At 56.0% G+C, this 14,136-nt stretch overlaps 1 protein-coding gene across 9 annotated transcripts in view; it reads right to left on the bottom strand.

Annotated features, from left to right (window-relative positions):
* Positions 1-2,493: 2,493 nt before the first annotated feature.
* Positions 2,494-14,136, bottom strand: part of AMBRA1 (autophagy and beclin 1 regulator 1) — a 234,689-nt gene continuing 223,046 nt past the window's right edge. For 8 of the 9 annotated variants that reach the window (XM_051826317.3, XM_051826319.3, XM_089327189.1 and 5 more), the window contains 3 exons: positions 13,724-13,816; positions 10,915-11,108; positions 2,494-4,021 (listed from right to left, as the gene is read on the bottom strand). In XM_051826317.3, coding sequence (XP_051682277.2) covers positions 3,522-4,021; positions 10,915-11,108; positions 13,724-13,816 — 787 coding nt within the window. In that variant the 3' untranslated portion in view covers positions 2,494-3,521. The remainder of the gene's footprint in view (positions 4,022-10,914; positions 11,109-13,723; positions 13,817-14,136) is intronic. The other variant, XM_089327204.1, reaches the window with a different exon arrangement.

The following is a 14,136-nucleotide window of genomic DNA, read 5'->3' as shown; positions in this document are numbered from 1 at the left end:
CCTCCCCCACCCAAGCCTGCGGTTTCCCTGCTCCCGCGCTCCGGGCTGGGGAAGGCGCACACAATCCGCTCTCCCGTGACCGATCCAACCGCGGCACGGACAGCGAGTTCACCAAGAGGGAGAGTCAAGTGCACAAGGTCACCTGGGCGGAGTCTGGGACAGGACCCGGGAGAGCGAGCCGCCAGCCCCCGGACGTCGCGCCTTGGCAGCGCGCGGCCGAAAGTGGGTTTCAGCACCTCGGAGAGCTCGACCGCGGCTGTGGCCGGGCGGCCTCCGCCCCGCGCCGCGCCGCCAGCCGGGCAGGAGCTTCACGCTCTCTCTCCAGACGGAACTTCGTGGACTGGCGAGCATCGGACGCGCCCCTCTGCGCCCGGACCCCGCGACCTGTCCCCCCAAACTCTGAACGCAAACACCCTCATTAACATTACGACGGCTGGTTCCTTCTCCGGGAAAAACAACTCAAATCTCGCTCCGCCTCCACCCTCCCTCCCCTGCTGGCGAGGGCCGCGTGGGGGCGGCGGAGGAGGGAGCGCAGAAGAGGCGGGGACCCGAGCAAGAGCCAGTGTGCGAGGACCTGGCTGTGGGGTTCGCCAAGCGCTCCAGAGGACAAGGGCTAAGACAGATCTGAGTTGGGAACTTAGGGCTGGAGTTGGCTGGCCGGACTAGAGGGAGAAGCCATCTTTGGGTCGCCCGTGATCTTCATTCCTGAAGGTGGAAGGAGCCCGTTGTCCTCGCCCCGCCACACCGAGGAAGAAAGCGGCTCATTTGGTTCTTGTGAGGATCCATGACAGTCTGGCATTAGTTCCACTTTGCCACATTCCTGCTAGGACCCCGGAGAGGGGGTGGTCTTGGGAGAGTGTAAGTGTGTGTGTGCGTGCAGGGGCAAGTCCTTAAAACAGTCACTTGGGGACAGCAGACTCCAAGGACTGAAGGCCACAGAAACCAGAAATGCTTCCAAACCGCTGTCGCGAGTTCTTCCACAAGCTGTGACGCAAAAGCCGCTCTAGTTTCTCCTGAAACCCCTGCCGCGGGGTGGGGCTTTCGACCTTTGCCACTGGCAGTCCCACAGTGGCACCTTGGAGAGCTGAGCTGAGCTGGGCTGAGGGTGGGGCACAAGAACTGGGTTGAGTCGCTCTGTTCTGCTCTTTGAACCAACTGTGTCCCTAGGCAGAACTGTTTATTTCCTTATGTCTAAAAGGGACTGCCACGTCTTGCCCCCCCCCCCCCATTCCACAACCTTGTACTCAGGGGCCTGAACAGGTTTCCCGGTTGGGAGGCTCCATCACTGGGCAGGGTGCCCCAACAGGCAGAGGCAGGGCCAGGCAAGGCTAAAGCTGGATGGCCTTATCCACAAGACCTCTTCATATCCTTGTTCCCAAAGTTTCTCCTATACTTTGTCTTCCTTCCATGAGAAGTTATTCCAGTAGCCATGGTGTACTGCTCCGGAATCACCGATTTGCATGGGTTCAAACCCTGGCTCTACCACTTAGTTGTGTGGTGTGGAGGTAACAGCACTAACACTTCGGAAGCATTTGTGAGGATGAAGAGAACTTGCACTGACTCCTCTCCCCACTGGGAGATCAAGCCATTCTCCCCGCCAGCTGCCAAGGGAAGTCGGTGGATGGAGGAATGGAGGTTCCCTTCCCCAACCCTTCAAAGCTTACCTTAGGTGCTGCTTCTTTAAGATGCCTGCTGTAGCCACCCCCGTGCTGCGTGGAGGGATTTGAGACTACAGACCTAGAGGCCACTTGAAGACGTCGTGTGGTACAAGGCAAAGTGAAGCCCAGAAGAGACAAGTGGCTTGCCCAAGGTCACACAGCCAGCTGTGTGACCTAGAAAAGTTGAGTGCTCTTAGCTATATAATTCTTCACACTGGTTTTCCGTTCCCTGTCTGTGGATTTGTCTTTTCTCTCTGTTGGGACAGAACCTACCTTTGTGCATATCACCCGGCATCAGGGGCAGAGCGGAGCAGACAGAGACACCCTGCAAGGTCTGGTTGCCAGTACAAAGCCCTGGAGTCGCTCAGATTTTCCTTTATATCTGAGTGGAGGGACGATATTCCTCTCCCACTTTCTAACTGGCTGCAAACTTGAAGTGGCGAGGCCCATGAATAGGGCAGGACTGCTGGCACCACACCAAGAACTCCAAGTAAACAGAGATCTGGGCAGCCAGCAAACAGCACCTTTGTGGGAGGTCAGCAGACAGAACCAAGACACTGGCTGCGGTGGCTTTCCAGGCTGCAGTGGGTCCTGCCTCCTGGCCAGATACCCCTCGGTCCTGCCCACCACTGGAAGGCTGCCCCGGTCTGGACAGAGAACCCGCAGGAAGCAGAGGTGGCAGCCCTTACCCCCTCAGCTCCAGCTGTGGGGTCCGACTGGGCTCCCCCGCTAGTGCCAGCTCAATGCCTGGGAGAAGCTTGGGTTTGGCCCGGTTCAGTGCCTCTGGCCCCCACCCCATCCTGCATCTCGCGGAGACAAACGAGAGGAGCCTGGCGAGGGGCATTCATCGTTTTAATGATGCAGATCTTTGGTGTTTCCCTCAGTAGCAGTAGACCAGCCCCTCTCCTCCCGCCACAATGTTTCTATGATGAGTGACAGACAGAAAAGGAAATCACATTTTCATACTAAAAACAAAATGATCAGAGCCTTGATTTCTCCACTAGAAACTACACGTACAGTTCAGGATTCCACATGCAACACCTTAGATCACAGACCAAGACCTCACATTCTGACCTGGAGTCTCGCCCCTCCCCCAGCCTTGGGCTAGCTTTGGCCGAGGCTCAGGTAATACTGACACCCCCAGGTGCTGCTCTGAGGGCCACGGGGGAGGGAGGAGCCAGGTGGACAAGCCCTGGGGGCGGGCCAGCCAACACCCCCACTCCTGAGGGAGGACCTGCCCACCCTCCCTAGACCCTACCCAACGACAGACTAGCAGGCTGCCCCTGCCACCTCCCAGCTGTCCCCACTAGTAAGTGCAGGAAGTCCCTGTGCTCAGCACTCTGGGAGCCCAGCCTGACCCCTGACTGTGGTCTGTGGGGTGAGCTGATGAAGAGGCTGAAGCTCTGGAAGGCTCAGAGATGGAGGTGGTTTTCGGGCCGGGCTGCTCCCCCAGTCCTTGGGCTCCTCGGGGCACCACCCACTCAACAGGCAGGCAGGGCAATCTGCCCCGTGGGCCTCTGTCCAGGATGGCCTGGCCCGGATCTGGAAGACTGTTCACTCTTCTGGGGCTCTCCAGCCAGGGCTGAGCTCTCCAGGAGGAAGCGGGGGTTCACGGTAGACACCCACCTGCTCCTCCACGCACACCGGGCCCAGCAGTGTAGTTCTCTTGGGCTCCAGATCCTGGAAGGCTCTAGTCCCCTGAGGCAAGCCACAGGCCCACCACCTCTGCTCCTCTTGACCCCCAGCCTCACTCCTGTCCCGGATGCAGCCAGCAGCTCTTCTGCGGGCACAGTTCCCAGTCAGCTGTGAGGTCCGGCTTCTGCTCAGCGGCTCGAGGGGAGGCACCAGTGCACGCTTTTGTCTCTACCTGTTCTGGGGCTCCCCACTGGAGCCCGCGGCTTCCCCCCTGCTGGCGCCACCACCGCCATCAGAAAGGTGGCTGCTACTGGTCAGGTCGCAGTGCACGGTTGGTCCCTCAGTGCTGGGAAGGGAGACAGGAATAGGGACAGGGGAGGAAGGGGGCAGGGTTGGTTGGGGTGGCTCCCGCCCAGGGGTACTAGGCTGGTCCCAGGAGGCTGTCCGGGGGCTCAGGCCTCGCTCTGCCAGTTGCCCAGGTTCCGGGAGCAGTCCCCGAGAGGTGGAGGGCTGGGGCGAGGAGGTGCGGGCGGCTCCAGGCTCAGTGCCCGTCTGGGAGCTACGGTGAATGCGGTGGCTGACAATGATGTTGTTGCCAAAGCCGCCCATGGAGGCCATGGTGGTGCTCTGCTCCCGCTGCACCACAGCCGTCATTCCCCCTTCCGCCATCAGCCTCTGGATCCTGCTCAGGGCATCTTCCCCACTCGCACCGTACTCTGAGCCCTCGCCTAGAAGGTACAAAGCAGAAGAGAGGGAGTTAGCTGCTGGGGAAGACAGTCAGCCATTAGTAGGAGCTGGGGGACTCCAGGCTGAGAGCAGGAATTACAAGCCCAACCCTGTCATTGTGAGAATCAATCAAGTCTTGAAATCGAGAAAAAAACCACCCACAGTGATCAAGTTCATACTTTTTACTAGTAGGAAACCCAAGACCTAGATGGGATAGCATGAGGTAGCCAAGGCTCCGGAGCCAGTGAAGAGGCAGTGCTGGGGGCTAGCGTTGTGGCGTAGTGGGTTAAGCTGCCACCTGATGCCAGCACCCCACCAGTTCGAGTCCCAGCTGCTCCACTTGCAATCCCTGCTATCGCACCTGGGAAAGCAGAAGCCGGCTTGAGCACTTGGCTTCTGCACCCCCATGGAAGCTCCTGGCTCCTGACCTCAGCCTGGCCCAGCCCTGGCCATTGTAGCCGTTTGGAGAGTGAACCAGTGGTTGGAAGATCTCTCTTTCTGTCTCTCCTTCTCACTCTGTAACACTACCCTCCAAATAAAAAAATCAATCTTAAAACAAAACAAAAAGAGGCAGAGCTGGACTGGAAGGAAGTGGTCAGCTTTACTGCACCCTCGGGCACTAGTGGCAGGCTCATCTGAGCGCGGCTAAAGGAGGGGCCCTCTCCGCGCCTGGGGGGCTCCCAGATCCAGGGCTGGGTTGTGGACAAAGGCAGTCCGCTCTGCTCCATCCCAAGGCTGTCCTCTACTTGTGGTGCCTCCTAGAAGCCCTGGGGGAAGCTTGGATTTGACTGTTCCCTCGAAGCAGTTGCTCCACCAGTCTTAGGAAACTGTTCTCCAGGTTTTGCTGTCTGGGGCTGGATGCCTGACCCCATCTTTCACCGGAGACAGCCAACTGCCCAGCACCGGCCTGAGGCTTCAACTTACAGCTCAAGGGTGGGAAAGAGGGCTTTGCTCCCCGCAAAGGAACACACGAGACTATGGCTCAAATCTCAGCTCTTCCACTCATTAGCTGGGTGACCTCGGACAACCCCAAAATACCACTGTGGTGTGCTAGGCAGAGGCAGCCGTGACTCCCTCTGGGTCAGCAGCAGTGTGCTCTGTCCCCCTTCTGCTCCCCAACCCGCTCCAAGGCCCTCTGTGGGGAGAGGCAGGCCAAGCCCAAGGGCAACTATGATTAGCACTCAGGCTGCTGGGCATGGACGCCCCTACTCAGCCACTGATCTGTGTCCTTGGGCCACTTATTGGCCATTCTGGGATTTTGCAGTTTTGGGGTTGTTGAAGGTAAGGGTTGCCCCTTCTTTTTTGGGGTACTCGCTGTCAAATTATTTTTCTAAGACTTTCTTTGCTGCCCCCTCCTTGGTCCCTTTCCTCTGCGTGTCTCATTAGAACTGGGTTTCCAGGCCAGCCAGTTTCACAGCTCAGCTGTGTCTAAGGCCCAGTAGATCCCCTTCTTGGTGCTGCGCAGCTTCGTACGGTCTTCCTGGTAAACTCGGCCCCCGCCCCGGTGGTTGCCCTGCTTCCTCCTAGGAAGCTTGGTTCCAGCTCCCAGGGCCGAGGAAAGAACTGCAGACGCTCAGAACACCTCTCAGGGGAAAAGTCCTCCACCTGGCGGGGCAGAGGCAAGAGGACAGGTCAGGCCTGGTGCCCGTGCAGCTGTGAGCTGCCCAGGGGGACCTCCCTGTGTCCACAGCAGTGCCCACTGCTTTCCAAGAACACCGAACACTGAAGACCTCCCCAGGCTGGCTTGGGATGTGCACTGGGCTGGCCTGAGGCTGCGGGCGTCAGAGCTCTTCATGTTGGGCTCTGTGCCTGGTGACCTACTACCGCTTTCCTCAGCAGACTGACTCAGAGAAAGACAGGCTGCCTTGGGGTCTCAGGGAGCGGCCACAGCCCAGGCCCCAGAGGCCCGATGGTGGCACTGCTGCTAGCACTGCAGTGGGAGCCCTCTGTCCTCCCCAGTGCTGCCCATGGCTGTGGCCCCAGCTGTCCGTCACCATGACTATGGGTTCTTTTTTTTTTTTTTTAAAGATTCATTTTTTATTTATTTGAAAGGCAGAGTTACAAAGAGAGAGTGAGAAAGAGACATCTCCCACCCACTAATTCATTCCCCAAATGGCCACAACAGCTGGGGCTGTGCCAGGCCGAAGCCAGGAGCCCACAGCTTCTTCCAGGTCTCCCACGTGGGTGCAGGGGTCCAAGGACTTGGGCCATCTTCTACTGCTTTCCCAGGCCACAGCAGAGAGCTGGATCACAAGTGGAGCAGCTGGATCTTGAACCAGTGCCCATATGGGAGGCCAGCAACGCAAGTGGCAGCTTAACACACTATGCCACCATGCTGGCCTGTGGGCTATTTCCTGATTGGTCCTGCCTCCAGGCTCCTCCTCCTCATGCAGTTCCCTTGCGGCTGCAATCACCACTCTAATTAAGCTCTCATTAAGTCTATACCCTGCTCAAAATCCAGCAGCTCTAAGAATCCTCACAATAGTCAAAACCCTTACCTAGACCCTCTGCCCAGGCCCTCACCACTTGCCTGACCCTAGAATATCCTGCCCACCCCTCTTTATGTACCCAACAACACTTACTATGGCACACTCAGCCCTGTCCCTGTGTGCTCACCCTATTCTCTCCCTGCAAGACTTGGGACATCCAGTGCATACTCTTTTTATAAAAAAAAAAAAAAAAAAAGATTTAATTTTTTGAAAGGCAGAACTACATGGGGAGAGGGAGAGACACAGAGAGAGAGATATCTTCCATCTTCAGTTCTCAAATGGTCCCAATGGCAAGGTCAAGGCCAAGAGCTTGGAACTCCTGGTCTCCCATGTGGGTGGCAGGGGCCCAAGTAAGTTCGGCCATCTTCTGCTATTTTTCTCAGGCGCATTAGCAGGGAGCTGGATCAGAAGTGGGGCTGGGACATGAACTGATGCACATACGGGATGCTGGTATTGCCCACTGCATACCACACCAGCCCCTCTGTTCTGCTTTTGCCCAAAGCTCCTCAGCTCTTAATTCTACGTGCTCTCAATGGCCGATGCGATGCCATCTCTTCCCCCAGTCTTCCTAGTGCTCCAGCTGCGAGCCCGGCAATGCCTGGCACCTCCGTGCTCGCTGTCATGGCTGTGGGCTCCTGAAGGTCTCTGAGTAAGTTCAGTCCTCTGGGCCCAGCGTGTGGCACATGCTCACACACGCAGTGTGCGCCTGTGAGACGCACGTCTGGGTGGATGAGAGGGCTCCCGAGCTGCTTACAGGGGCTCCGGACTTAGGCAGTCTTGTCCCGTTCCCCCTGCTGTGGGGAAGCACTGACCTGCCCAGTTGGTTTCTGAGAACAGACATGCTGGCTTCATCTCTGAACGTCTCATTCCCTCTGTGATACCTTTGGCTTCATGGTGGCTAATGCAATTTGAGATCCAATTAAAGTGCTCAAAGTAGAGTGCATGAGGACTTAAAAAACATACCCGTGTGTGATTCCCCAGAGCTGGGTGAGGACGGCTGCAGACCACAGAGCTGTGGGCTGCACTTCTCCCCTGGGCACTCGAAGGCAAGGCTAGAGCCACTGAGGCACCTGTAGCATCCTTGAAGATTAGAAAATACTAGGGCCGGAGGGCAATGGCAGCCCTGGTCAGGGATGCGGACGCCGTGGGGGCCACAGGGGTCAACGCTGCCCTTCCTCTGAAGCACAATCATCTCCTTTTGTCTTTGAAAAGCAGTAAATTGATTCAGTGTTGACACGGATATTTTCCTTGGCAAGTGCTAAGGCATATTCTGGATGCAGAGCCCAAGGTGATCAGCAACTTCCCACAATTCCAGGCAACTGCATTTCAAGGGGTTTCACTGTTCAGAAGAGCAGAAGAGGGGACCAAAGCTTGGGGGTCAAAAGAGGAGCTGCCCTGGTCCTCCAGCCCTACCCTTTTCACATTTGCATTTTCCTGACCGGGGCCCGGGGTACTACAGCTGATCTAACTACCGTCATCAGCACACAAGAATCATGCCTCAGCTCAACTTCTCCATTCCACATACTCCCGAAAGTCCACCTGTGCCAGGAGGGGACAGTGGCAGTGCTGGAGTCAACACTGAGCCCAGGGAGTCCTCCCTTCTCCTTCTTGAACTATGCCTTAAGGGGCCAAAAGGGTAGGGAAGCTTGCTGCAGTCAAGTTCAAGTTCAAGTTCTGTAGGAAGTCAGTCTTTCATAAAAGCTGGACAAAGGGAAAAAAAAAAGCCAGCACCTGCTAATTCCCACTGTGGAAGTTTTTCCTGGAAGTCTTGGAGAGAGTTGAATGGATTTTAATCAGATTTTTATAGAATAAGAAAATGAGACATAGCCTGGGAACCCTTTGGTATTAGCTGACTGGAAAGAGCTAAGGGAGGGACAGTCCACAGAACAGAGGTTATGATAACAAAGCTTGTTTCCCACATTAATAAGTCTGGGTACCTTCAGTGGTGTGTGCACGAGGGTCTCCCTTCTAGCCGAGCCCAGAGAAAGAGTTAACCTCCTTGGCTAGGGTTTTCCCACCCATGTTCTTGTGGATCTGGCTCCTGGAGAAGAGGTGGGCAGGGCCAGGAGCTGCTGTGCCTGCCTCTGGATGGGAAAGTTTGGGCTCCAGGAGGGTCTTGACTCCTGGTCTCCCGAGAGGAGTCTGCTCTCAGAGCAGTGGGGACAGTTCCTCAGCACAGGGCTCTCGGCCTACGAGAGAGAACGCTGGAGAGAGGCACCATCAGCCAATTCCCTGTACTCTTCCCAGACTGCCCCCATGTCCGAATGTCTTGTCTTCTTTCTATTTAAAATATTTTTAGTGGTGATCGAGTTAGTCTACATCTATAGTAGTACAGAATAGTGTCCCCTCTGTGTTAATTTAACAATTCAATGCAAACTTATTGAACGCTCACTCTATGGGCCAAATGCCTTCTGAAAGAAGGGCTTGAGGCCCAGAGCACTTGGCACAGACAACAGCAGTGAGCCATGACCCTGCTCCGGTGACATGCCTCGGCAAGGCTCACCATCTGCCACCTGCTCTTCCTTAAGGGAGGGGGCAAGGAATGAGGACCTCTTGAAACTGGGAGAGCTCCCTCCCTCCTATCAACCCTCTGTCCCTAGGCCCCATAAAGGAAGGAAGGAACTTAATAATTGACTGGAGGCCAGAAATGGCCTGGATGCTACCCAAGACAAAACAGAACTCTTTGGGAGGTCACACGCCAGGGCCTGCACTTCTCAAGCCATGAGCCCCTGGTGTGTTGGCCTTTAAACAGAGGTCTCACTTCCAATCAGGGCCCCTATACTGCCCTCCCCAACTCACCTAGCCTCAGTTCTCAACACGTGCTGGGCAGGCCAGGAGCGGTCCTCTGCGCATGGTGTGCTGTGATATTGTTGAACCCGTGCTTTTGCTGTACTGCCCTCTCCAGCCTCACTTGGCCTAACTCCTACTTGTCTTCTTGAGACTCTGCTCAGGATCACCCCCTTGGGAAGTTCTTCCCTGAGCCCCACAGGCTAGGTATGAACCCTTCTCCTCTGTGATCCCTAGGGCCTCAGGAGACGGAAGGCATGACCTGCCTACGTGTCCCTCTCCCTCTTAGGGAAGGGTAAAGGTTTATTTGTCTTTATAGCAGGGTGGCTGATACACGGCAGCCAATAAATTGTGGTCAAATGCAATCAGAGGGGGCTGCTGAAGATGACAGCCCACCTCCCCAAATTCCTCAAAGGTAACCCTCACACGGGCAGGGTTCCTCAGGGCTCTCAGAGGCTGCCAGTCTGCTGACAGACAGACAGCGCTCTCTGGCTCCACTGCAGACCCCCATGGGGGTTCCTTGTGTGCCAGGTTCTCGGGCTTCCTGGTAAAGGCCTAGAAGACTCCAAGGTGGTTCAGAATACGCAGAAACCTGCAAACACAGGCTGGAGATGGCTGAAGGAAACACTGAAGTTCAAAGCTGCACTGCCAGCTGCTCATGTTCCCACCAAGGGGGCTTCCACCCTGCCAACAGCCACAGGCCAAAAGGGGACCTAGAGACTTTTCAGTTCCCAACAGTGAGAGGGACAGTGCCCCGTGGGAACTGTAGGGTGGAAAGCCATGCCCTGGGGATCACCCAGGCCAATCTGTTGCTCTTTGCCTGATGCACCTTGGGGCGTCTCCTCCCCTGGATCTGAACAAATGGCTCAAGCCAGACTAGAAACCACGTGCGTCTGGAGCTAGGACCAGCAAGGGGGCTTGGAGGTAGGGGATGAAGAGAGACAGAAAGTGAGAACAGCTTGTTTAACACAGCTGTTGCCGGACTCCAAAGTGGCTGGGCCCTGCTGCTGGGAAGTGCTAATTGGTTCTGGGAGGTGTGAGGCCAGCGGAGAGCGCCAGGGCTGAGGCTGGCTGAGCCACACCTGACATGGGTGATAGGAAGGGGCTGGTGGTATGCCAGGCTGTAGTCAAAAAGGCAACGAACCAGGGTCACGGCGGAGGCACAAGAGGGCCACACTGTGGCAGTCCCAAGTCTGTTACGCCAGCGGGGAAGGCAAGCTCCCTGTGGCTGGCCTTGGAAGCCCAAAGCCTGGGGTGCATGTCTCTCGCAGCCCTCTCAAGGTGGGCTACTTCCTGTGCTCTCTCTGGAAAATCCCCCTGGGTCCTAAAGTCTCAGAGGAGAGGAGGTCAGGGCACTTGGTGGGAGCCGAGGCAAGAGGAAAGAGCAGCCCAGCTTTGCTGGATCAGTGGCCCAGCTCAGGTACATGGCGTCCATGCCAAACAGGGCCTTCATGCCACCCAGGGGCATGACCCAGACATGGGAGGGGCACTCTTCCCGGCGGGGGAAGGGTCCATGTTGAGGGTCTGGAGCCTTGGGCCAGGTCTCTCAGGGAGGGCTGGTGATGTTCCCAACTCCCTGCCCCAGTCGGATTCCCCTTCCAGTGCTGCAAGGTTCCCACCTTCGTCGGGTCCCGAAGCTGCTGTCGCTGGCTCCTGCACCTCCCCCTCGGTCTGGGTCTCAGCATTCTGCAGCTGAAGGGCCAGGGTCTGGGTGCCCTGAGATGTCACAGATGTGGTGGGGTTCCGGGGCTGCAGCCCAATGGCATTCATCAGACCCATGTCTCTGTCTGTCCTCCACGTGGCTCTGCTGGTTCTAGGGAGAGAAAGGCAGACCGAGGTCAGGCAGGCTTGGGGCAGCGTTGCTCAGATTCCTGCTGGATCTGGGCCGATCCTCAGGGCACAGTGTGGGCCGGGGCCTGCAGGCTAAGAACAGAGCGCTGTGCTCCCATGGATCCCTCCTGAGGGGGTTAACTTGTCTGTGCATGTTCTCCTGCGAGATCAGTTCCTGTCCCGGGACCGGGAAAGGAGGCCACAGAACTACTGAACCTTGTTCACCCAGCCAGTACAGTGACTCTCTTAAACATGAGGCCATCTGGGGTGGTGGCGGTGGGGAGCTGGGTATAGAGATGACTGATCTGTAAAGACTCTCGCTTGTTCAGAATCAGGAAATCCCTAGCTGAGCTCCCTGGGCCAACGAGGGGAGCAGTGGAGGAAGATCCTTTCTACTTCACTTTCCTTCTTCTTCTTTTTTTCTTTTAAGATTTATTTATGTATTTGGAAGAGTTATAGAGAGAGAAGAGGAGGGAGGGAGGGAGAGGGGGGGGGGAGGGGGAGAGAGAGAGAGAGAGACAGACAGACAGACAGACATCTTCCATCTGCTGGTTCAGTTTCCAGATGGCCACAATGTTCAGAGCTATGGCCCAGGTGTTTCTTCCAGGTCTCCCACATGGGTGTACAGGCACAAGCACTTGGGCCAAATTCTACTGCTTTCCCAGGTGCATTAGCAGGAAACTGGATCGGAAGAGGGCAGTCAGGACATGAACCAGCACCCATATGGGATGCTGGTGCCGCAGGCAGAGGCTTAGCCTACTACGCCACAGCGCCAGCCCCTAGAAAACTTTTCAGATAGTCACAAGACGTATTTCTTGCAGCTTCTGGGACTATTCATCTAGCCGTGTCCCGGGCTTATCATCAATTAAGCTCTTTGTTTTCTCAAAATACTCCTGTCTTTACTAGTGAATTAAGTGATAAGAAACTCAGATACTCTCTAACTGGCCTCTGGAGAGGCCTTGTCCCTGGGGCCCAGGTCTTCCAACAGATGGCGGCATCTCTCCAGTGCCATCTTTTCTTGTGTCCTGTATGTGCCTAAATATTGTGGCTGGAATGGGAGGGAGTCAAGGGTGTGCTAAAAGCTCTATGAGCAGAGGTTTTGTTCATTTTTAAAAAAATATTTTATTTATTTGAAAGATGGAGTTACAGAGGTAGAGGTCTTCCATCTGTTGGTTCACTCCCCAAATGGCCGCAATGGCCAGAGCTGAGCTGATCCGAAGCCAGGAGCCAGGAGCTTCTTCCAGGTCTCCCACATGGGTGCAGGGGTCCTAGGACTGGGACCATCCTCTGCTGCTTTCCCAGGTGCAATAGCAGAGAGCTGGATTGGAAATAGAGCAGCTGGGATTCAAACTGGTGCCCATATGGGGTGCTGGTGCTGCAGGCTGGGGCTTTAACCTGCTGCACCACAGCGTTGGCCCCTTTATTATTATTTTTAAAGATTTATTTATTTGAGAGGCAGAGTTACAGAGAAGGAGGTAGAGACAGAGAGAGATCTTCCATCTACTGGTTCACTCCCCAGATGGCTGCAAAGAAGGCCAGAGCTGGGGGATCTTCCAGGTCCCCCACATGGGAGCAGGATCCCGAGTATTTGGCCATCTTCCACTGTGTTCCCAGGCACATTAGCTGGGAGCTGGATTGGAAGTGGAGCAGCTGGGACTCAAACTGGTGCCCAATGGGGTTCCAGCACTGCAAGCAGCGGCTTTACCCGCTACGCCACAGCACCGGTCCCTAAAGATTTATTTCTGGCCGGCGCCGCGGCTCACTAGGCTAATCCTCCGCCTTGTGGTGCTGGCACACCGGGTTCTAGTCCCGGTCGGGACGCCGCATTCTGTCCTGGTTGCCCCTCTTCCAGGCCAGCTCTCTGCTGTGGCCAGGGAGTGCAGTGGAGGATGGCCCAAGTGCTTGGGCCCTGCACCCCATGGGAGACCAGGATAAGTACCTGGCTCCTGCCATCGGATCAGCGCAGTGCGCCGGCCACAGCGCGCTGGCCACGGCAGCCATTGGAGGGTGAACCAATAGCAAAAGGAAGACCTTTCTCTCTGTCTCTCTCTCTCACCATCCACTCTGCTTGTCAAAAAAAAAAAAAAGATTTATTTCTATTTATTTGAAAGGCAGAGTTACAGAGAAAGAGGGACAGAGAGAAAGAGATTTTCTATTCGCCAGTTTACTCTCCACTCCAAATAGCCACGTGGCCAGGATTGGGACAGGCCAAAACCAGGATCCTGGTCTCCCATGTGGATGGCAGGGACCCAAGTAGTTAGGCCAGCTTCCACTGCTTTCCCAGGTGCATTATCTGGGAGCTAGATCAGAAGTGGAGCAGCCAGGACTCGAACCAGTGCTCATACAGGAGGCTGGAGTTGCAGGCGGCACTTGGACCCTCTGCCCCATGCTGGCCCCTGAGATTTTATTTTTCTTTAGTGGGAATCCTCTCAAGTGAAACTGCATGCAGAAACTCAACACAGGGAGCAGATCAAAGAGGAACTGCTCTGGCGGAGGGGGCCTGGAGCCTGTCTCAGGGCAGTGCTCAAGTGGTCCATCAAAGCAGGAGGCAGGGACCACCCTCTGGCCGGCTGCTCCCCTCCCACCTCACCAGCTTACCCAGGCCGCTCGCTGCTCCTGCTGCTGGAGTGCACGGTGAAGACCGTCTCGTTCAACTGGTCCCAGTAGTACTCAACCCCAGAGTTTAAGGCCCTGAAATTCAGTAAGGAAGGGCAGAGAAGAGAAGGTGGAAGGCATTAGAGAAGAAGAGCTCCTACAATTCCTGCGCTTTGTGGGCTGTGGCCTGGCAGCTGATCCTTCCTCTCTCTAGGGGCTGAGCAGGACCAGAGATGCTCATTCACCAGGACGCTCCGTGCTGGGACGATTCAGAGAAATCTAACAGCGCGAGCACCCAGATAGATGGTTGTAGTCTCTTCCTCCCTGCAGACAAAGCCTAACCAGTTCCTTCTAGGGGGTAAGAGACAGCTAAAAGATAGCAACACCAGATGCAAGCAGTGGGTTCCAAGTGTTCA

Source organism: Oryctolagus cuniculus, chromosome 1 (genome assembly GCF_051225735.1).
Source record: "Oryctolagus cuniculus isolate XC-2025 breed Fujian yellow rabbit chromosome 1, ASM5122573v1, whole genome shotgun sequence".
Lineage (NCBI taxonomy): Eukaryota > Metazoa > Chordata > Mammalia > Lagomorpha > Leporidae > Oryctolagus > Oryctolagus cuniculus.
This window is presented reverse-complemented; position numbering and strand designations above follow the sequence as displayed.